We start from the raw sequence: 23,832 nt of genomic DNA on the forward strand, positions 1-23,832 counted from the left end.
ATATATATATATATATATGTATATATATATATATATATGTATATATATATAGAGAGAGACACACACGTACATAACATACATTGTTATCTCTAACATGGCTCTCAAAATTTGGCTCACCCACCAACTTAATCTTACCTTTCTCCCATATAAATAATCTTACCTTTCTCCCATATAAATATGATAATCATAATTTCTAATATTTATGATTCTCAAACATAATAAAAATAAAAATAAAATTATCGTGTACCTAAAATAAAACTCTTTTTTTTTTAAAATGGTGATAACGATTAAAACATACATAAATGTTGACAACATTCACACACTTTTATCTACCAGCTATGTTAAAATCTTTGATATATAGACGAGTTTTATTTCATTATTGATATAAATTTTGAAAAGTTTTTGTGGATTTCTGATTAAACTATAGTTGATACACATATGTCACAGATATCCCATTATCCAAAGGTCTAATAAAATGATGAGAAACTTTACGGTATCCGTATTATTTAGAAGGTTACCGGTACAGTTGTAATTATAATTTTATTTTATATTTTATATTTTTAATAATTTATTTAAATAACATTTATGAAATTTTATTTTTTAAATTTTTAAATTATTTAGTTATTTTATTTTTATTTTATATATTCTAATTTTATTTGTAATAATATTATTATATATTTAAATAGTTTAATTTTAATAATTTTTTAAGTATATTTTTGTCTTTTCACTTAAAATTTTTAAATTTCTATATTTTAATTTTAATAATTTTTTATTTTTACTATTTATTAATTTTTTTCTTTTTTAATATTTTATGACATTATTGAAATCTTATAATTTTAATCTCTATAATTTTATCTTATTTTCCATTTTATAAATATACTTTAGATTATTTATTTTATAATTAAATTATTTTTTTTTAATTTTTATAAATTTATATAAAAAAATGTATTGAAACTCCTCAATCTTTAAGAGTACCGTAAAAATTCCCTAAAATGATTTATGCAAATTTAGTTGAATTCAAATTCAAAACGGACCAACATTCATGTAGTACAAAATTTCAATTTAATTATGATATTAAACACAAATAATAACTATACCATGGTCGGAGGTTATTTTTTTGGAACCATCACAAACTCAATATTACACAATTTCACAGTATTAATATTATTTATTTTATATCTAAATTTTTATAATTTTACATTTGATTATCATTCAAAAAATTTATTAATCATTATTTTTTTTATTTTATTGATATTTATGTCCTAACACATTTTGCCCCAGCCTCATGCACTCGAACTGCATGTGGTCCTCATGTACCTATAACATATTCATTCAACACATATACACACGCGACGCGAGGGTTTTCAAGAGGATTCTCTTCCTATATTTTAGTTCGCCACACAACTTGATCATGAATTTATTGAAACTAGCTCATACAACTCTCATGAACCTCAAACAAACAACCCATGCTTCGAGGCTCCGTCATCAAATCTCCCTCATGATCACCCTGTAGACATGCAAGTCATAAAAATTAAAGCATGCATATCATCATGTCACTTGGTTGTGAACACCTTTCTCCTCCAGTGCAACATTAATTTGTGCGTGAGTTAGCAAGAATGTATCACCACTTAGTGACACTCCAATGAACCTCGAATAGCCCTGCTGGAACTTTGCAACTCGATCCTCCCTACACTACTCATTTGCCCTCATGTGTATTGGTAACCACCATGAACTCATAAACAAAACCATTGTTACACACAGCATGTTCCAACACCACATACCACACACTCATATCCAACAAGCATAAAATCCCATAAAATAAAACCTTTTTCTACTTAACCTTCACTTTCATTACTTCAAAGGAATCCTTTTACCGGTAGTGCAGGGAACAGAAAGCATAAGCTCAGGTTCAAAAGCATCTTCAACAACATATATTTTTCTTCTCGGTGACTTCGAAGTACTTTAAGGTTTGCTGCTATTGAAATATTCGAACGCAGGTTCTCATCTTCATTGGAAAAACATGTTGGTTACACGTATTTTTCCTTTTTATTTGATAAATAATACGCCACGCGAATGCATGACGAGCATTGATACTTTTTTTTGACATCTAACATAATCTTGTCATGTATGTATATACTCATTTAAATTCTTGCAATATTTGTTTTTTATATGTCAATGTATCAAGTTCTTTTCTTCTTTTTTTTTTCTACCTTCGTTTGTTGCATCTAATTTCTTTTGCTGTTGTTTTGTTATCTCTTTTATGTTGTCCTTTTGTCCGTCTTCTATTTATGTTTTCGAGTTTTATTTACGTCATTTCACTACTAAAATTTGAAATTTTATCTCTAGATAATACTTTCGTAAATAATATTTTTTCTGAATCTTAAAATTTGTAAGAAATTTTCGTGCGAAAAAAATTCGCATGAAAGTTTCCTGTTAAATTTCTTGCGATTTTTTTTGCAAGAAATCCTAAAGGAAAATTTTATGAAAAAAACAAAGAAATTACTATTCAGAGGTAATTTTTTTTACAATTTCTATTAATAATTCTTTAACTTTTAAATGTTTATAATGAATTATAAGTCTAACATTCAACCACACAAAATTAACTTGTAAGATGAGTGTTGTCCCAACATATATACTCTTTAATTATTTTGTTTCTAACCGATATGGGACTTGAGGAAAATCTTTTTAATTCTTAAACTTATAAATAAATAAATATATATATATATATATATTATTTTTCCTGCGCATTAAAATTGGCAAGAAAATCTGTAAGAAAAGTTACTTGCGAAATTTTTCTACCATTTAGTAAACATTACTTGGAAATTTATTTTTACAAGAAAATATGCAAGAAACAAGATAAAATTCTTACAATATTTTCTGTAAGTTTTTACCATGAAAATTTTTTTCTATGATCATTAAAATTGTAGTAAAATTTGCAAAAAAAAAGTTGTAGATTATTTTTCATTAAAAAAATTGTAAGAAATTTTTATAAATTATTTTTTGCAAATAAATTTGCAATTTTTTTTTGTAAAATTAGTATTGCAAGAAAATTCACAAAAAAATATACAAATAATTTTTTGTAGAAAAATTTGCAAAAAATAATATTTTTCTAGTAGTTTTCACATAGCGCTTTTCTTTATAAGCTTATAATGTGTCATGATATTTTTTAGGATAATTAGTAGTATATTAAAAAAAACCAAGGAACGTAAAAGTAAAAAAAACAGGGTATAGATTTTACTTTATAATAACTAATTATTATTTTAGTAATTAGTAATACTTATTATATGTCTATTTTTTTATTATTACAAAAATCTTATCAAATATTAAACAATTTTTTAAATGATAAATTGAACATGATAATCATTTTGAATCTTTTTTTTATTTAATTATTATAAAAATGATAAAATATAGTAATAATTATTTTCGACCTCCTTCTTATTTAGATTATTGCTAAAATTTGACCAAATATTAAACAATTTTCTAAGTGATAAAGTACAATATAATAATCATTTTAAATTTCCTTCTTATTTGATTATTGTGATTAATTTTGCCAAAATATTATATAATTTCTAAAATGTTAATAAATATATTAAATAATCTTCTAAATGATAATTTGAAGGTGATCACAATCATTTTAGATTTTCTTATTATTTAATTATTATGAATAGTTTTGTCAAAATCTTAAATAATTTTTAAAATAAAATATTATAAAAGATATCACTATAATCGTTTTGGATCTGCATGATTATTGTCGAACTGTCGTCAAATATAAACAAACTTCTAAATAATAGCTTAATTATAAGTATGATAATCATTTTGGATCTCCTTTTCTAATTTGATTATTTCAATAACTTAAAATTGATTGTGATAATCATTTTAGATCTCATTCTTATTTGATTGTTGAAATTAAAAAATATCAACTTACAAATATTTTCTATTTTAAAAAATTACATAGGAACAAGAATCCATCTTTGTCGACTTGAAGGATAAAAAGTAATTGTTATTTTCTTTTCTAAAAATATAATAATAACTTGTTCAACATAATAATTCAAGAGTGAAATATATATATATATATATATAAAGACTAAATAATTTATTTTTCTAAAGGGTTAAAATAAATAATTTTAAAGTAATATTAATTTTACATATTTAATTAAAGATAACCATTTTTAACGAGCGTTATAAGATGCTAATATATTCTCTATATATAAATCACTTGTAGACTCAAAAAATTTATTCCAAGGATTTTCCTTTCCTTCAAGAATTTTTTTCAATATTTTCTTAAAATTAAATATTGGTGTGAATTTCACATTTTGTTTTTCGTCCCGCTACAATTTTGATTGCGACATCATCCATAGACTATCCTAAGTGAAAGTTGAATTACAATTCTATCAAGCGCTCCAATATTATTATAAATAAATTGATAGGATTTTCTATGCATATATAATGTTCACTTATTTAAACGAATACGTTAATAAATTATAATTATATTGTTTTGAGACTAATTATAACTATAATTTTTTAAAATACATTTAAAATGTCGTAGTTTAATAATTATTTTTTAAAAAGTGAGGGTATGTCATCAAGTTGTTATAAAGTTTATTAATGTACATCTAAGTGTATTAATCTATATATTATGTCTCTATCTTCTTAGTCAACTTAAAAAATTAATTGTAGGTGGCCGGTGCTGAATGACATGTAACAGTATATTATCTGTAGTGGGCCGGGAAGAGACTAACTTTTAATATTTGCTTTTAAATGCATTCGGAATTATGGTATTGGATTAATCATCTTAATCTTTATATATAAACTATACGCTTTGCATAAATATCAAATGCTTAATATTGTGCTTGTGCTTTTTGGGATCTTTTTTTCCCACCAAATTAACTTTTATAATTCGTACACTTTGTTACCAAACATTTATTTATTCTTTTTACGTATTTTTGTCATCCATTAACCGATTATGTAATATCATTTGTTAATATGTGATATTGAATGCTAACGTAATATGTTGGATATTAATATAACAAATTATATTATATCAATCATCAACGTGTCACGTTAATAATCAATAATTAATTATTAAAGTAATAAAATATGAAAATTTAAAAGTTTGATAACAAAATATATAATTTTAAAAGTCAAATGACAAAATTCGTAAAATATAAAAATAATATGTGGCAAAAAGTGTAAGTAATCTTGAATGTAAGATTAGTTAATAATTAATGAGCGATTTTGAATAGTTATTTAAAAGATGTAAGATGTTTGAAAATTTGTGAAAAGGTAGAGAAAAAAATAAAAAATAAATAAAAATATATGGGAGAGAAAGAGTGTTTTAATAATCAAAGGACAAAATAATCAACAAAATGTGTATATCGAAAGATGAATCAATGATTATTAGTATAAATATTTATATTTAAACCTTAAACCCTAAAATCTCATACTCTTCTTCTTCTTCTTGTGTAGTTTCCCTAAAGGATCTCGAAGTTTGATCCTCTTCTTCTTCGTCTCTTTACTTAGAGTTGAGGTAAAGGAAGCTAGAACTTAATTATGATTGATTTATTGAGTTGTATGTGTTTTGGATTCTTCAAATTCATGACCGTGTTGAATTCAAAGGTAGAATCTTGGTTTGGTGCGTGTTGAAAGTTTTGGTGTTCTTGTTGTATGGTGAAGGTGAAATGCATGATTTGATCTCATTAGTAGTTGCATGTTGATAAATTATTAAGAAATGAGTTGTTGATGATGTATAAGTGTGATATATTACATTGCATGCTTGGAAATTTTTGTATTTCAAGCTTAGTTATGTAAACTAATATTATGGCAAGCTCACACTCAAGTTATTTCATCTTAATAGGAATACCAAATTTTATAGTTTAAGTGAAAACATCCAATAAACCATGTTGTTAGGGATTTATATCTCAATTTGGTTGTTGCCCTAATAGGTGTAAAAAGGTTGTATTGATTCGATAAGGTCAAGTCACTTAAAATACTCACATTTGTTGTAGAAGATCTTCGTAGGTGAATGCATGATGAGACATTAATATGCTTGTTGATTATGTGGTTGCATGGCATTAACGTGGTGAAATATGATGCATCAAATGTTGTAAGTTGCTTACTTTTATAAGGTTGTTGAATGTCATGTTGAGATGTTTGGTGTGTGGCTAGGTTGTATACCATGAGGTGATATGTTTATAGCTCTGCATGTTAATGAGTAGTATAGATATTTTTACTTCTATACTTGTCTTATGTTTTATCTTTTTGTACTCTAATTTATCTTTACATGTTTCCTAGTAGTTGTATTAGGATGATCATGTTTACATGGGAGCGGGACAGGGATTAGATTAAGGAGTTAAACATGTGGAGAGTCGTGCTATGAGATGGTGGTGTAGCTGGATACTACTTTTGTATAGGTTTTGGTAAAGTTACTTGATCGACAACCTAGACTTATATATTATAATTTTGGATTACTGTATATACATACATACTTGTATAGTATTTCAGTTGTTATTACAAATTTTTTATTGCATGTATGTATATATTATCATGGTATTTTTCAACAACTATAGATATATGAACCTTAGGTAATTATTTTATTTCCGTTGTTGGTAATTAATTTTGTTTAAGTATAGGACCATGGTGAGTCATTATAATTAACTTATCTTTAACTAATAAAAAATAAAATAAAGGTTAAAGATAAAAATAATTAACATTGTTTTTATGCATAAAAAAAAATATAGACAATATATATAAAAACTACACTCTAATATATATAATTTATATTTAAAAATATATATATTTATTTAAATTTATTTATTATAAATTTAAAACATAATTTATATTTAAAATATATATTTATTTAAATTTTAAATATAATTTATATATCTAAATATAATATTTATTTATATATATATAATTAATTTAAAAATTTGATTATACAATAAATATTTAACCTATATATTACATAGAGTAAAATATTAGTTAAAAAATAAAGTAAGAATAAGAATAAATAAGAAAGTAAGATCTTTTCAACTTAATTTTCTTAACATACAATTATCTTTCATATGTTACCATTTATCATATTAAATGATATGTTATCTAGCATGTAGTAATTAAATATAAAAATAAAATATATATTTCATTTAAAATTAAATATATCTTTCTACATCATTTTTAAATTTACTTCAATGATTTACTAACTTTTTTTCTTTTTGAATATATCATTTTTATAATTTTAAATATTTTTTAATCTCTGATCTTTTTAAATACTTTTTTATTTTTTATTTCAATATTTTTAAAAATATCACTAAATTATATATTATGAATTCAAAGTATAATTTATAATTTTAGAATGAGTTATTATTTATTATAAATTTTAATTATAAAAGAAAAATAGTTTCCTATATATTGAAAAGTTTAAATCTCCAAGAATCAATAATGCAGTGACATTCTTAATTGGTAGGACTTAGGAGATGATTGAGAAAGTGATGCAATTGGTTGAAAAGAAAAAACATGAATTAATTATTAATAAAATAATGATGTAGGCGATATAATAAAGGATAAAGATTCGGAAAGTGAAGTAAGTAGTAAAAAGTAGTAGTTGTTGATAGCGTAGAAATTAAAAAGGAAACGTAATTGCACTTCCCCACCACAGCCAAGAAGAAGGATCCGCCGTACAGTGTGTCAGGTAGCCACACCGATCATCCCTTATTTCCAATTTTACCCTCACTCTGTTGCGGTGGCGCCACATCACTGGGCCCTCACCATAACAACCCTGAGCCGCCCCGCACTCTTTAAAACCGCGACGTTCATATTTTTAATCGCTCCCTTCTCCTTCCTCTTCCGTCGCCCTCCCTCCAATACCGCCTCCCCTTCTAAACCTCTCATTAGAGACAGACACACATAATTAAAACCAAACCTACAAGCAATAAACCTTTTCCCTCTTCTTACAAAGGCCAAAATCAAAAGTTCCTTTTCGCGGCATCGTTTGTTTCTGTCTGGTCGGAATCGGATTCCTCAGCGCAGTGTCGGGAAAAAAAAAAAAAAAAAAAAAAAAAAAAAAGGTATTTTGAGGCGGGAGTGGGATACCCAATTGGCGGGTTGATGAAATGCGCGAGGTGGGTGGTGTTGAATTGAGTTGAATTGGGGCATGTGATTGGAAGGGTGAGGGATGGCTCGGGATGGGAGCGTCGTCCCTGCGGACCCGCAGGGAATGGCGGTTGTGAAGAAGAAGACACAGTCTTCGAGGAGTTGGATTCTGTTTGATGGCACGGGCCAAGGCTCGTTGCTGGACGTGGATAAATATGCCATCATGCATCGCGTTCAGATTCACGCTCGTGATCTCAGAATCCTTGATCCCTTGCTCTCTTACCCCTCCACCATTCTTGGTCGCGAGAAGGCCATTGTTCTTAACTTGGAGGTCCCCACTATACTTCACTTTTCCTCACCATTTTTTGTTTTCTGCTTTGTTTTTTTAACACTTTTTTAATTCTGGGTTTCAGCATATCAAGGCAATTATCACCGCCGAAGAGGTTAGTTTATTATTGATGGTCAATGTAGTTCTTTTTTTTTTTGAACGTGTGTGCGGTGACTAGAAACGGGTGGGAAATCAGATGTATCATCGTCAACGTTCTAGGTTTAAAACTGTTTTTATCATTGTATTTCTTATGGATAAAAAAAAATTATTTTAGGCTACTACTCAGAATTGAAAAGCTTAGAATGATTGAGAAATGAGGATTGGGGGAATGATGGATGGGACATTCTCTTAGCATTCGGCTAAATTTTGTTGTTGTTGTTGTTATTATTGTCAAGTTAATCGAATAAAACGGGTAGGAAGACAGTAAACTATATGTTGGCTTGTTCTGACTATTATAATATTGTGCCTGTCAACATAATGTGGCTCAGAAACTTAATCCTCTTTTACCAGAATATACCTTGATGATTGCTGACATTAGTTATGATGCCTACTTGCAAAGCACAGTCTTTCGTGTAGCTAGCATATTGTAGAGTCAGCCTCAATAAGTTCATTAAGTATGCTCTCTGACGTGGTTTCCATATTTGTGTATCCAACCTTCGGTCCTTTGTTGGACGCATAATTGTTTCTAGAGATTGAGACGACTTTGCTTCCACATCCTGATTGTAACTGAATTGTGGAATAGGTATTGCTGAGAGATCCAACAGATGAAAATGTGATCCCAGTTGTTGAGGAACTGCAAAGGCGGTTGCCTCGATTAAGTGCTAATAATCAACAGCAAGGAGATGGTAAAGAGTATCTTGGTGGCCAAAATGATGCTGAAGCAGCTGAAGAAGATGGTACGTTAGATTAAAGATGAACCATGAGTACTGAACAAACTTATTATTGCATCTGTTCCTCTTAAATTCTGCCTTTGTATTTAAATCATGTCCTACCTTGTTATCTGAGTGATTTAAATTGTGCAACGCAGAGTCACCCTTTGAATTCCGAGCCCTGGAGGTAGCTTTAGAAGCCATTTGCAGTTTTCTTGCTGCACGTACAACAGAATTGGAGATGGCTGCTTATCCTGCATTGGATGAACTTACCTCCAAGGTACACGTATTGTTGAATTATTTCTCTTCGTTTTGTTTAATCTGAGATCCCCTGGCCCATACCCTTTCCTCGGGTATAGAATAAGCTAACAAATAAAAAGCTTTTCGAAAGTGGCTGAGGGAAAATTCCTTACCTTCATCTCAATATATTATCCTTTTGATTTCTTAAACTTATCATCACTGAGGTGAACATTTTAATTACGCTTGCTTTCTTCAAGAAGGGTTTTGTTGGCAGGCATGAAATGTGGATGCTCTAGTTCTCGTTCTTCCTTTTATTTATTAAATTTTTGGTTCAGTCATGAACTTTAGAATTATTGTACTCTGTAGATCAGTAGTCGTAATTTGGACAGAGTTCGTAAACTGAAGAGTGCAATGACAAGGCTGACTGCTAGGGTTCAAAAGGTAAGTGAAGTTTTCGTATGCTAGTGAACAATTTGCACGTGGAAAAAGCCTATTTTCTTTTAATGTATTCTGCACCCTCTCTGTCTCTCAATGCTGTTGATATTTTGCACATCTTTACACTCGGAGGGTTTTTTCATTTTTGATGATGCATAAATGCATGAGAAATTCATTATTAAAAATATGCCTTCATAATTCATATAGTTTGCTAGAGTTTGAGAATTTGGAAGATGTATTTTCAAGATCGAAATATTCATTTTCCACTACCTTATATTGGATTATTTCTATGAATCCTTTGTACTGTTATTCTTTGGAGGTATTTCTAGCATTCATGCTTTTACTCAGTTTTTTGTTGACAGATATGCAATGGTATCAAAGTTTTTTTATATAAAAAAATGGATTCCTCTTCTCTGTAGCTAGGTCTTGAACATTTACACTGTTGAATAACTTTTTTACTGAATCATTGCATACTATATGAAGGCATGTTTTTAATAATTCATTCATTGAATCATGTTATTTTATCTAGATGATCTTGCATATCAAAATTTAGATAAATCAAGCAATAAGAAAGAAAAATAAAGAAAGCAAGCAATCAATAAGCAGTAAAACTGTGAATTTCATATCTAGTTGTTAAACTGAAAGTGAATTTTATGAACTTGATCTACCTTATAAGAGCCTTTATTTCAACTGTTGGATTGCTGAATTTTGGCGTCTGAAAGTGCATCAAGCAAGACTCACTCTGGTGTTAGTGAGTCCCTGCTTTTTTATAAATGACATATGAGCATTCTCTTTATTGTAATTATTTTATTTTTCTTCTTATTGAATTAGTTTAATGTGACTGTAAACTGCCTTGATCAGTTTTAAGTAGAAAACAACACATATCCCATTTTCCTCTCCCATCACCAGTTCATGTTATCTGTTACAGGTCAGAGACGAGCTTGAACAATTGCTGGATGATGATGATGATATGGCTGACCTATACCTCTCAAGAAAGGCAGGTTCATCATCACCAGTTAGTGGATCAGGTGCTGCAAATTGGTTTGCTGCTTCCCCAACCATAGGATCAAAGATATCTAGAGCAAGTAGAGCAAGTGTGGCAACAGCTCGTTTCGATGAAAATGATGTGGAAGAGCTTGAAATGTTACTTGAGGTTATAAACATTATTTGCTTTAAAAAGTAGTAGGAAAGGGTCTTCCATTTTTTTTTATTGAAACTAAATTCTTTTTTGTTACAAATGGTGTTTGTTTATTTTGCAGGCTTATTTCAGTGAAATTGATCACACATTGAACAAATTAACCACAGTAAGTATCATCTCTGTGTGCACGTACGGAGCTGTAAATCTTAATTTTCGTTTATGGCAGATACATGCCAGAGATACAGTATTTTGGAAGATTGTTTAGTTGTACATATGGATAGACGTTTTGTTTTATCATTAATTTAGAACCTATGATCTGTTTACTAATCTAATTATTAGACAGTGAAATTAAGGCCTAACCTTTTTGGTAGACAATTTTAGTTTCAGACTAGTAAGCATGTTAAAGTTTGACCAAATTGATACTCTGAATGCTTACACTGTGCTTACTGTATTAATATCTGAAATTAATGGTGAACAGAACTAAGGGGATATGCATGTTCCTCTCTTCCTTGTGGATCAAATATACCATACTTGGATCTTCGCTGTAATTAAGTATTATTGTGATAATGGTGATTCTTTCTCTAATTCATTCTGTCATGATCCCTGGATTTATTCGTGGTGGGATGTATTAAGAGACTACATCCCATAGATTAGGCTTTTCTAGAAAGGGTCTGAAAACTAGTGTACTCTTTGATGTTTAATTGGCCTCTTAAAAGTCTCTGTTATTTACTCTTGTATAGGTTTACTTGAACTCTAAATTTGCTGTTCTGGATAGTTTTAGCTAATTACTTTTCTTCTCTTTTTTTCATTTAAAGCTGCGAGAGTACATTGATGATACTGAAGATTATATTAATATTCAAGTAAGTAGCTAACAATTTACTGATCATATTTATGGGTATCTGCTGAATGACACAAAATTGAAATGAATTGTTTTCTTTTTGCAGCTTGACAACCATCGTAATCAGCTGATTCAGGTAACTTTCATGTTTCTGCACCATGCATGGCATCTATTAGTATTTTGTAATGTATTTTAGAGTAAATCACCATTTTAGTCAAGTGCATAGCGTTGCAATATTTGAAACAAAAAATTTAAATTAGTCCTTGAAAATGCAATTTGTAAATCATATTAGTTCATAATTCACAAAAATGTATGACTAAAATAATAATATCAACATATATTTAAGGACCAAACGACGCTAGGTCATTAAGTTTAGGAACTTGGATGAAATTTCAGACTAATTTGAACTTTTCCTACCATTGGCAACTAATGTGAAAATGCTATACACTTTCAAGGACTAAAATGGTAGTTTACCAAATATTTATATATTTTGAGTTTGCTAAAATGTCTTCAACTGTTGTGCAGTTAGAGCTCTTTCTTAGCTCTGGAACTGTTTGTCTTTCTTTCTACTCTTTGGTAGCTGCTATATTTGGCATGAATATCCCATATACTTGGAACCAGAACCATGGTTTCATGTTCAAATGGGTAAGCAAACTATTTGTGTTTATGCCTGTGCAGATATTATATATGTGTTTTGGACTAGATATTCTGAATAAAGAATAAAATATATGATGTTTTGTTGCAGGTAGTTATTGTCTCAGGAGTATTTTCTGCTTTGATGTTTGTCATGATTACAGCCTATGCTCGTAAAAAGGGGTTAGTTGGATCATGAAAAGCAACGGGGGTGCTGAGAATGAACTCTTGGACCCTACATATAATAGTCTAATGAATTATGTTGTGAAGCTGGTTCAACATGTCGCTGAGTTATTTAAAGGATCTAGTTCCTAAGTTGATATACATTGAGAGGGTGTAAGCCCTTGGATCCTGCCTGCTATTTGCTCACCCATTTTGTTCTCTGGATTCAGTCATTATTACGACAGTAAATACAGTCTACTCATTCAAACTTGATTATTCATTTTGAATAATTTCAAGGCCTTGATATGTAATTAAATTATAAATCAAGTTGAATATGCTAATCCTTACGCGCTTTTTCTCTCCATCTAATAGATACTATTCTGCTTCTCTAAACCATTTCATTAATTAGATGTGGTTCCTGAAAAATGCTAGTAAAACATTCTTTAATATATTTTTTCTAACTCATTCTTTATTTTTAGTTGAAATTTGTTCGAAATTATTGCAAGTTTCATCCGTATTTAATTAACTTTATTTATGATTTTGTCTGTAATAAATTTCAATCAATAAAAGTGCCTGTTATTCTCTTGTGATCTGATTAACTGTTCTTCTTACACTTCCTTTGTATCTCCAATTATAGTTGGATTTAGAACACACCTTAGACTAGTGTCAAGTTCAGATTGGATACAGTTGGAAGTGAAGATGAACAACTGGTTCTTGCTAATTTATTTTTCATCAAATGTTTTCTGGATTCGAACGCCTAGGTTCAAGTGTTCAATAAATAAAAAATAAAAAATAAAAAAAAAAAAGGTGTCAAGGCAAGAATAAATCTAATAATCTTTAACACTATTCACATAATATACATAATTTAATTATTTTTTATTAATAAAAATATTATATCGGCGGTAATGAAAATCACACTTAAATTGTCATGCTCCTATCTCAATTCTGATTATAGTGATTCTAATTCTATTATGTAAAAGGCTTATAATTTCAATTATTTGTTTTTACATTTAAAAGACTAGCTTTGTTTATTAATAATTTTGTTGCATAAGTATATGTGGTGAGAAAAAGAAAAAGTAATCTTCTGAACTTATCTTGTTAGCTGTAACCATCATTTCATTGGCTTATGTATGAATTATTTTCATCCTCATAGGATTTATCCGGAAGAAATAATTCAAATATATTTAGTCTATTTAATATGGATATTATACGATTTAGGCTCTCAAGTATCAATGGTGAGATTTAGAGATTCTGTTAAAAAATTAATGTAATTCTTTTTTATATGATACTACAAATGACATGCCAAATGATGTCACATTGACATGATAACATCACACTAATACGTTAAATGTTTGTAGATAAATAACGTGACATTATAATGTCGTATGTTAAAATAGAAGAATTTTTTTCAAAATAATTAAAAATAGGATTAGAACTTTTTATCCTTACCTCCACCAACATTTAACCACTAAATTAATTTAAAAAAATTAACATATAAATGAGAAAAAGAATGTATACATTTTTAATGGAAAAAAAGTTACACATATATTCACTATTATTAATTTTTTTTCTTCTAAATACTATATATTATTAGTATTAATAATATATTGGTAAACTAATACTACTAATATTATTAATATTAATTTTTAATAATTAATCCTTATATATAAAATATGAATAACTATCTTGTGTAAGATATTTTTAAAGATTTTTCTTCGATGAATGAATTTTTAGAAATTTTTTAATTTTTATATATAATTTAGTGTTATTTATTATAATTATTTATTAATTAAATTTAATATTTTAGAATAAATTATTAATAAATAAAAATAATCTTATGCTACAATATAAAATATTATTATCACTCTTTATTAAAATTTAAGGACATGTTTAGTAAGATATTTGAGAAGCTTATAAAAATTTTTTAACCAACTTATGAATTAGTTTAATCAAAATAAACTTATTTAGTATGAGAGCTTATTTCTTTACTGACTACCTTTCAAATACTATGCTCTTATAGTACTCAGTTAGGAAATTAAGTTCCCAACCTTGTATCTTACTTGGTTGGTCGCTTTATACACATATGTTTCAACTTTATCCATATACAAATATCGCATAAAACTTAGAAGATAACGACAACTACCATGCAAAAACTAGCTTACTTATTGAAGGGTTTCAACTGGACTCTTGAAACATCACAACTTATATCTACATAATGTATTATTTTAATTTCTAAAACATCGTTTACTCCTCTGTAGTTTTTTTGTATCTCAACAAAGACATGTATATACACCACATGTCTACAACATATCAACAAATATTCAACTATAACAACATACAACTTCATAACTTAATCATCTATCAGCTTACATATTAACAACATAAATATCATCATATAGTATATCAACTTGAAACAAACGAACTATCATCATATTATCTTCATCATACAACTTAATCATCATCTTTTAATAATAACACAACCTAAATAACACATCAAAATCATTCAACTCACACCCGGAGCCATCCCTTGGATACTTAGTGCCATTAAGGTAAAGGGCTTACTGTTTCGTCCACATTCGGTGCCAAACTACCCGCACCCGACATGGCTGAGACAAAGAACCTCCCACTCTCTCACACCTAACATCATAAAACCCATGCATAACCCCAATTAAGCAGAAGGTCTCTGTCCGACTCATATCCGATGCCACTCAACTAGTACCTAGCATGGATTTAGGCAGAGACGAGTCTCTCTCCTTACACCCGATGCCACCAATCCTACGCCTAACATGAGCAAGACAAACCCCTTTGGTTGAAGCCACGCCCAATGTGACACCTGTTCTTGCATTTGGCAGAAACTCGATTTGCTCCAAAATCACCTGAAAAATAGTACACACCAACATGCAACATGGTACACAACATATATACAATTTGTAGAGCTCAAAAACAACTCCAAAAGCAACAGGCAACCAAAAATATACAAAAAAAAAAAATCAATTACTCTTCATAAACAACATTTCCAAGAAAAACTCAACTTCATCAATTTTATCTCATGATTTCAACCAACAACAACTAGAGATAAGTGAATCTAGATGACAAAAATTATCATCCAATAATAATGATTCTAAAATAAGTTTCCATTACCTCTTGTCGATTCGAATCGAGACAAGGAGAAAAGAAAGAACGAAAGACGCATAACTTTGATTTAAGATTCTTGGCTCCTTAAGCATCAAATCACAACAATTTACTTCAAACAGTTGTAGGAGGAGATGGAGATGAATTTGGGGAATGAGGGATTTTGAAAAGAATTTTCAAATTTTCAAAGAATCTATCTTTAACTTCTCTTTAACCGTCCTTAAAACATAAATTTACAAGATTCATGTCTTAAAGAAAAATCTTATTTATATCCTTATCTCACTAACTCAACTAACTCTAACTACAATTGATTTAGAAATAATTTAACTCTAACCCAACTATCTTAGAGGCTAACTTAACTGCTAAGGTCCCTTTGACCACTAAAATTCTCAATAGCAACTAACAACAAAACGACACAAATCATACAATTAATTAAACATCACAAGATTAACAATATTACAATTTCTAAATTGTATTTCAATAATTTTTTACAAAAAATTATTAATAATTAAAAATAACTTTTTTTATCAAAATATATTAATTATCATGAATTTAAAATATAATTTATATATTTAAAAAATATTTATTCATTATAAATTTTAATTACAGTATATAAATTTAAAAAATTATATATTATAAATTCAATTATTTAAAAATAAATATTTATCTTATACATTACACGTATTAAAAAGATAATGCAAATAAATTTTTTAAAAATTAATGAAGATAACTTTCACCTTTTTCATTAAAATGTATGATTTTTAACTTTATGTTTTTAAAATGAACTAATGAACTAAATATATGGCAAAATTCATATATTATGATTTGTCCTATTTTAGCATATTTACCAAATGCTACTAAAAGTATTGTGTGTACATTTCCTGCTATATGTTATGTAAGATGTATGTGATACGTCCCTTAATATGATTAATTTTACGTTTAAAAAGTGAATTTACAAATTTAGATTTCCTCTTGTTTCTATCATATGATTTCGGTGCAGGCTAGCCTGGGAAAGAGTGGAAAGTCTCCCACCATGGAAAAGGTGATTTAATTTACACCATTGGATTTTTTTTATTTTTTTATTTAATAAGGATCTTCTTCCTTTTATATTCGAGGTTCAATTTTTTTCTTCTTCTTTTTTTTTTTTTCTCTTTTTACGAGCTATTTATGAATTTACCCTATCCTTCCCTTTCATCAACATCTTGCTGTTGTTATCCCCTTTCCTCTCACCGTCAACCTCCCACCATTGCTAAAAAAATTTTTTTTAGTAAATGTATTATAAATTTTAGTAAATGTTGTTATCCCCATTCAAACCCCCTCCTTGGAAATTTGATTTTTTTTAGTAGATGTATTATAAATTTTAATCTCAAATTGTTAAAAAATGGATTTAATGGAAAAGATTTCATTAGGCACATGATGAACAATACTGTGAATTTTCAATAGGGTTGTATTACTTATAAAATTTAATTAATGTACTACATTATTTAAAATTAAATATTTATATAATTATAAAAGAAGGGAAAGAAAAAAAAAATTGGCCCCCTCTATGTTTGGTCTCTGGATTCGTCCCAGCTGATTGCGACCCTTACGGTCCAACATTTGAAATCAGCATAATCATGCACATGAGATCAATAAATCTTCACATTTGAAAATTTGGAATGAATAAAAATCAGATCGAAAAACAATGGGCACTCACGGAAAGATTTGGTCGGAGAGAAGGGAGAGCAAGTCGAGCATGATAGAGATGGCGAAGTTGTCAAGGGTGAATTTGTGAATCTGTATGGAGTACTCTTGGAATTTAAGTATGAAGTAAGTCTCATATAGGTTAAAATTGTATACGTCTAATAATTTATAAGTGAAAAAATCTATTTATCTAATATCTTAAGATTTTGGGTTGAAATATGGTGTCAAACTCATTTTTATAACTTATTTATTATTTAATGGATGAAATGTTCTTCAATGTAAAACTCTCTAACAATGAGTGGGTTAAGATTAAGTAGCTAGTGACTGACTTAGACAAATAAAAAAAGGTATCATTCAAGAGATAAAATAGAAAAATAAATAAATGAATGAAAGAAACATGTCAATCATTGATTGAGAAATATGTAAATCTAATGATCATTTTTTTCCTTTTCCATGGTGGGAGATGTGTAACTCTCCCTACATCTTCTTTGTAACCAAATTCTTGATTGTGTAATGACCAATCAATGATAGAGATCTTTGTAAGATGATGATTAGACAAAAACAAGACTATGTCACTCATATGTAATATTTTTCTCAAATATGGTTATTTATTAGCTTAATTACACTTGTTGTCACTCATCTTTTTTATTTTTGTAAATTTTGTCATTCAACTTTTAAAATTTTACATTTTTTCATCTAATTTTCAAAATTGTGTATATTTTGTTATCTCATTAGCCTAGTTTATCATTGACATTATTAGTTGAATGTTGATATTATATATTGATGGTTGATATGATATGTTAATCGCTAATATAATATATTAATTACTAATGTGTCATATATATTATGTGAATATCACATAATGTAATTCTCTCAATTATGCTTCACTTTCTCTCTCTTAAGTTATTTTAAAGTAACCGTTCAATGGTTAAGATTTTAATAAGACATTAGTTGGAAAAAAAAACATAGATAGAGAGAATCCGCATTAATTCATTAATAATGTATTAAAAAAGACATAAATATATATATTAAAAATATTTGACCAATAATAAACATATCGAATAAAAATCTCTCTTTTACCGAGTCGAGACGATCGACCACGACATATTTATCCAATATAATCAATTTTTTTAATTATTATTTTTAATTGAAAAATTTAACTAAATGTTGATTATATAAGAACAATTAGAGTGAGATATTCCTAAATTTGAATTAATATGTTGGTATGATTATAATATTTTCTATCAATTAAAAAAAAAAGATAAATAAGGGGTGTTCTCACAGCATGCAACAATTTCTTGTGGAAGTTGATTGGCCCCGATCCTATTTGTACTGTTTTATGTGTACCCGTCAAAGCCACCCCTAAAAAACACAGGCCGTTTCTTGTGTCACAGTAACATTCATTCTCTTTCATAGGAACACACTCGCACATACATACATAGATGGAAGATAGGTTCTTTCTTGATTACCCTTTTTCACCCTCCAATAAATAAAATCCAAAACACAATCACCATTGTACAAATCGAACAAGACGCACGTTCGATACTCCAAGAATCTCACTTTTTCGTTTTCCTCGACGTCTTTCCATGATCGAGAATCTACCCTTCATAGGATCATGCACAATTCTTGAAACCCTTTGTTTTTCTCTCGTGGCCTTCGTTTTTCTCGCGGTTGTCTCGTTGAGACTGATGTAAAACTGGCGTGTTATTTTTTCTTGCTTCTTTGGTTGGTGCGGTGACATGCACCATGCGGGCTACGTGAGTACGGAGGTGCCTGTGTTTTTTGTTGTGTGCGTTTGTTAACGAGTGTGTCCTTGTCAGAAGAGACAGATACAAAGACAATAACAATGACAAATCCATCGGTTCAAGTCAATGGGGCGAAGCTCTCAGCATGCTTGACATGTCTTTTGTGTAATAAGTTGTTCAGAAACGCCACCACTATATCTGAATGCTTGCATACTTGTAAGTGCTTCTTCGTTTTCTCACCCACCCTTTTTTGTTTCTCTTTCTATGCTTTGCTCCATTTTTTATGCTGAAAATTTTATTTCTTGGACCTTGGTTGTTGTAGCTCATGATATGTGCGGTTTTCAATTTTTCCTTTTATTTTTTTCCCTTTTATGTATTTGGAAACCACAATGCCTTATCCTTTTCACTCTGTTTCATGGTCAGCTCATCTACTGACTTTATTTAAATCCTTTGTTAATTTAGCTTCCATGCAGCTCGAAATTTAACAGGAAATTCCTGCCACTTAATATTTTCCAATCATGTGCCAATTGACATACATTTTGTAGCATTCTGTATTTTATAGGTAAACATGATACTGTATGCAATCTGCATGATAACTCTTGTAAGTTTTTGGTTCAATTGAAATACTGAAGATGATTCCAAGCAGCATGTTTTTATCAAAATAATGTAGTTAAATTTTATATGAAGCAGGTTTTGATTTTTACATGTTTTCAATCAAAAAGGAACAAGGATGTTTAGTTATTTGCTGTACAATCAGCAAAAATCTTTCCAATTATCAGTAAATTCATGATTGTATCATGATATTTAATGAAATAATTTTACTTTGATCAACTTGAAGGGTCTTGGTATGATTGAAAACGAGTATCTGCTTGGTAATAGTGGAGTGAACGTATATAGTAAGGTAGAGAATGATTATCTGGACACTTGTACACAAATTACTTGCTGATTTTCTTCTATATTCACCTTGCATTTTTGGGTGCTTGTGCTTATGCTTAGTCATGTCAGTGTATGACTGTGTTAGAAACTAGGTGCTAGTCTCCATCATTCCCTTGCTTTCAGGTGTTTTTTTTTTCTTCCAGAATATCACTCATTGTTTTTCTTTTCCATCTACCTTTCTGTTTCTCAATCTGTATGAAAGTGCAAGTCTAATCTTGAGTTTAACAACAGTTTGCAGGGAATGTATAGATAAGAAGTTGATAGATGAGCAATTAACCCACTGTCCAGTTTGCAATGTAGACTTGGGTTGTACTCCACTCGAGAAATTAAGGTAGTCTCGTCTATGAACATGACTCTACTTTAAGAAATGGTTGACAGATTGGTCTATTATTCTCTCTGCTGCAGGAACTGGTCTCATGTCCCTTTATCACACCATTGTAATTTGTATCATCATATGATTATCCTGATAGCATATGTATTCTTCCAAGGAATTACTTTATTTTAGTGTAGAATCATGCAGGGATAGACCAGAATATATGGTTGTTTGTAACTGGAAACAAGTAAATGAGATTTTTACAGTGATCTGAGTTTATCATGGTTGTTTGCTTCTGTGCATGCACCATGGGAAAAAGTTTATGTGACCAATTCTTTTTCTTTTCTTATTTCTTTGTGATTGTTGAAAAAAAAAATAAATTTCCTTCCTATTTTTTGAAGTTTTCTTGAGCTTTATCTGACTTCTATGCTGTTTTGGAAATGAACAGGCCAGATCGCATTCTGCAACATTTGAGAGAGAAAATTAGATCCCGTACAGGACAAAATACTAAGGCACCTAACAATATTCCTCTGGGCAAATTGATAGTCAAAAAAAGAAAGAAGAAATCTCTATCTTCGTTAAAAGCAAATGAAGAAATAGCCGAAGCTGCTCCAAAAAAAGATTTCATTGCCAAAGGATCAAAGCTTTCAACTCCTAAACCTGATAAAGTGAAAGATGTTAAGGAAGATGAAACCAACGATGGGGTAGAACTTTTGGAAGAAGTTTCTACAATTGGATCTGCAAGAAGAGCAAAAGCTGCAGCAAGAATAAAATTTATTCGAACTGCACCACCTCCTTCTAGTCATCAACTTGACAAAGTAACAAGAGAAGAAAAGAAAGATGATAATCAACCCCGGGTCGAATCTTCTAATGGATCTCTCAAAATTAAAATTCAGGTAAAGGAGATAAAAGCATTTCTTGTCCTCTAGTCTTTTATCTAGTTTTTACTTGTTTCTGCTTCCAAGAAGCTGACTATTTCTATTTGCTGGACAATTATTTACTATAATTAGCAGACTTCTACAAAACCAAATTCAAGTCAAAAGTTAGTCACCAACAAGATTTCAAGGAACAATGCTGAGTTGAGGAATGAAAAGACTGATGATATGGCGGAGACATTAAATAGCCTGGTGGAAAGTGCAAGCAAACGCAAGTCTCGTAATAAGTCCACCATGCAGGAAAATGGTGTCACTCCAGCACCTGTGCACTCTAATGACAATGACCCTCAGGTGCATAAGGTTGATGTCAACAAACATTGTCACAGAACAAACACTGCTGGTGATGAAAATGAGTCAACTCCTTCAGAATCAGATTCAGTCAAACGTCAAAGGACTATAAGCACCCAAGAAAAAACACTCAAGATCTCCGAGGACTTGAATTTTCCAGCACAACCTGAGATTGGTACTACAAACAATGAAAGCAACAAAGCATTTGGTCCAATCTGGTTCTGTTTGGTTGCTGCTGAAGAAAAGTGAGATTACATTTCATGGCTTATTCAACATTCTAAGAACAATTATATTCTGGAGTATCTGATTCTGACCTTGTATACAGGAAAGCAAGTGCACGATTGCCACAAATATCTTCCTGCTACCTAAGGATCAAGTGAGTTTTACATTCTTATTTTCTGTTATGGGTTTTTGTTGGCTGATCATTTACAGTGTTTGAATGTGCATGCCGTGCATGAAATAATTATTTATATGGCTGATGTTTCTTTGGTAAAAAACTGTTTCTGTGTATTCACATTTATAATGCTCTAAACCATACTTTCATTGTCCTTCTTTGGCATCCCTTGGTTGGTCTATATTTACTACTTCTGTTAATCTGGTGTATGATATCATTCTTATTTCTCATTATTCACATTGGCATTTTTGGTTTCTGAGACATTTTTGTAATTATTATTATTTTTCTAATTTATCTTTCTTATCAAGCACATACTGGTATAACCGTATAACTAATAAGTTTAATTAATAAATCTCTAAATGACTACAGGGATGGTAGTGTACCTGTTTCCTATATTAAAAAGTATCTGGTGAAGAAGCTTGGTCTTGCAAACGAATCTGAGGTAAAATTGGTTCTCTCTTTGTTAAAACTGACACCTTATTGAGACAATTTATAGCCATTTTCCAGAAGCTAATTGTTTTTCTGATTTACTCTTTTAGGTGGAGATCACATTACTTGGTCAGCCAGTCTCATCTTCATTGCAACTGAAAAACTTAGTAGAGATGTGGTTGCAAACAGTGCCAACGAATGAGATTCAAACATCTGTTGGAAGCTCAGCCAAGGATTTTATTATGATCCTTTCATATAGTCGGAAGGCTTGACACCTCAAAAACTATAAACTACCCTGCTATGCTTTCTTAAAGGATTTTTATTAATTTTGTTTATTAGAAGCCCCAATCTTTCTTGATTGAGAGCTATGTGCGGTATATACATTATACCCTTCATTTACAATAGATTTTATTGTTTATTCGAATTAGATTTTCTTCTTTTATGTTATGAATCTTTTATATCTCACTTTTTTTACCTTCGTTTCTCTTGTCTTTTTATTGTTTCTTTGGCGATCAAGTAGGAAATAATCAAAATATACTAATAAGATATACGTGCATATATGCCTATGATAGTGTCGATCTGATTTAGCTTTTAACGGTTAAAACTATAAAAATAAATAAATAAAATACAAGTTATGATATAAATATGATCTGTTTCGCAACCAATCATCATTTATTTATTCATAAAAATGATTTATACACACTTCTTGGGATATGTATTTAGTTTACAACTTTGGGAGATAAAAGAAAGAGAAAGCGATTGGTATTAGTTGCGTTGCGTAACTACGAGAGATATAGAAAGAGGTGCAAGATGCTATAATATTGTGGTGTAGAAAAATTAGAATTATTTTTTATTTATTCTAACAAGTTACAAATGAAACAATGTTCACTGTTAAATCAGTTTACGCGGCGGGGTAGTTGAGAGTTACAAGGAACTTTTCTAGTAATGTAGATCTGGAAAATTCAGAATTCAATTTGTTCAGCCAAATAGGATTTTTCATTTAACTAAAAGAACACTACGTTCGATTCACGCTACTTTTACTTTACAGCTCTTTCATGGAGAACTCCCTAGCCCAAACGATAAGATTTTCAGGTAATCTGAAGCCTGTTGGCGAGTGAAAGCATAAGTGAGATAACTACTCATGAAAAAGGCATCTGAAATTTGATTTTGCTAAAGCGGAATAAAATTAACGATGTCTTGGACTACAACCGCAGAGAACTTAAAAGAGAATCTATTTCTATATCTTCTA

General features: G+C 29.6%; 2 protein-coding genes across 4 annotated transcripts; both read left to right on the forward strand.

The window, feature by feature from the left end:
• Positions 1–7,603: 7,603 nt before the first annotated feature.
• Positions 7,604–13,092, forward strand: LOC109793099 (magnesium transporter MRS2-2). 2 transcript variants are annotated; one of them, XM_020352569.3, is made up of 11 exons: positions 7,607–8,416; positions 8,499–8,528; positions 9,156–9,309; positions 9,441–9,562; positions 9,889–9,963; positions 10,886–11,110; positions 11,217–11,261; positions 11,911–11,955; positions 12,040–12,069; positions 12,459–12,578; positions 12,679–13,092. In XM_020352569.3, the coding sequence occupies exons 1-11, from the start codon at positions 8,168–8,170 to the stop codon at positions 12,763–12,765; spliced, it is 1,182 nt and encodes a 393-aa protein (XP_020208158.1). In that variant the 5' UTR covers positions 7,607–8,167; the 3' UTR covers positions 12,766–13,092. The 2 variants fall into 2 exon arrangements, with proteins under 2 accessions (XP_082915984.1, XP_020208158.1); XM_083059858.1 differs by lacking the exon at positions 12,459–12,578 and having other exon boundaries at positions 7,604–8,416.
• Positions 13,093–18,915: 5,823 nt separating this feature from the next.
• On the forward strand, positions 18,916–23,057 carry LOC109795500 (E3 ubiquitin protein ligase DRIP2). 2 transcript variants are annotated; one of them, XM_083059860.1, is made up of 7 exons: positions 18,916–19,504; positions 20,456–20,555; positions 20,986–21,433; positions 21,548–22,005; positions 22,086–22,136; positions 22,524–22,596; positions 22,694–23,057. In XM_083059860.1, the coding sequence occupies exons 1-7, from the start codon at positions 19,390–19,392 to the stop codon at positions 22,853–22,855; spliced, it is 1,407 nt and encodes a 468-aa protein (XP_082915986.1). In that variant the 5' UTR covers positions 18,916–19,389; the 3' UTR covers positions 22,856–23,057. The 2 variants fall into 2 exon arrangements, with proteins under 2 accessions (XP_082915986.1, XP_020210618.1); XM_020355029.3 differs by having other exon boundaries at positions 21,551–22,005.
• Positions 23,058–23,832: the final 775 nt, after the last annotated feature.

The sequence above is a fragment of the Cajanus cajan genome, chromosome 7 (genome assembly GCF_000230855.2).
Source record: "Cajanus cajan strain Asha chromosome 7, NIPB_CcT2T_4, whole genome shotgun sequence".
NCBI classification, from domain to species: domain Eukaryota; kingdom Viridiplantae; phylum Streptophyta; class Magnoliopsida; order Fabales; family Fabaceae; genus Cajanus; species Cajanus cajan.

Coding starts and splice junctions, on each gene's coding strand:
- LOC109793099 (XM_020352569.3), top strand. CDS start 8,168: ATGGCTCGGGATGGGAGCGTCGTCCCTGCGGACCCGCAGGGAATGGCG. Junction 8,417..8,498: donor CCATTGTTCTTAACTTGGAG/GTCCCCACTATA, acceptor TCTGGGTTTCAG/CATATCAAGGCAATTATCAC. Junction 8,529..9,155: donor CAATTATCACCGCCGAAGAG/GTTAGTTTATTA, acceptor ATTGTGGAATAG/GTATTGCTGAGAGATCCAAC.
- LOC109795500 (XM_083059860.1), top strand. CDS start 19,390: ATGACAAATCCATCGGTTCAAGTCAATGGGGCGAAGCTCTCAGCATGC. Junction 21,434..21,547: donor CTCTCAAAATTAAAATTCAG/GTAAAGGAGATA, acceptor TACTATAATTAG/CAGACTTCTACAAAACCAAA. Junction 22,597..22,693: donor GTCTTGCAAACGAATCTGAG/GTAAAATTGGTT, acceptor TTACTCTTTTAG/GTGGAGATCACATTACTTGG.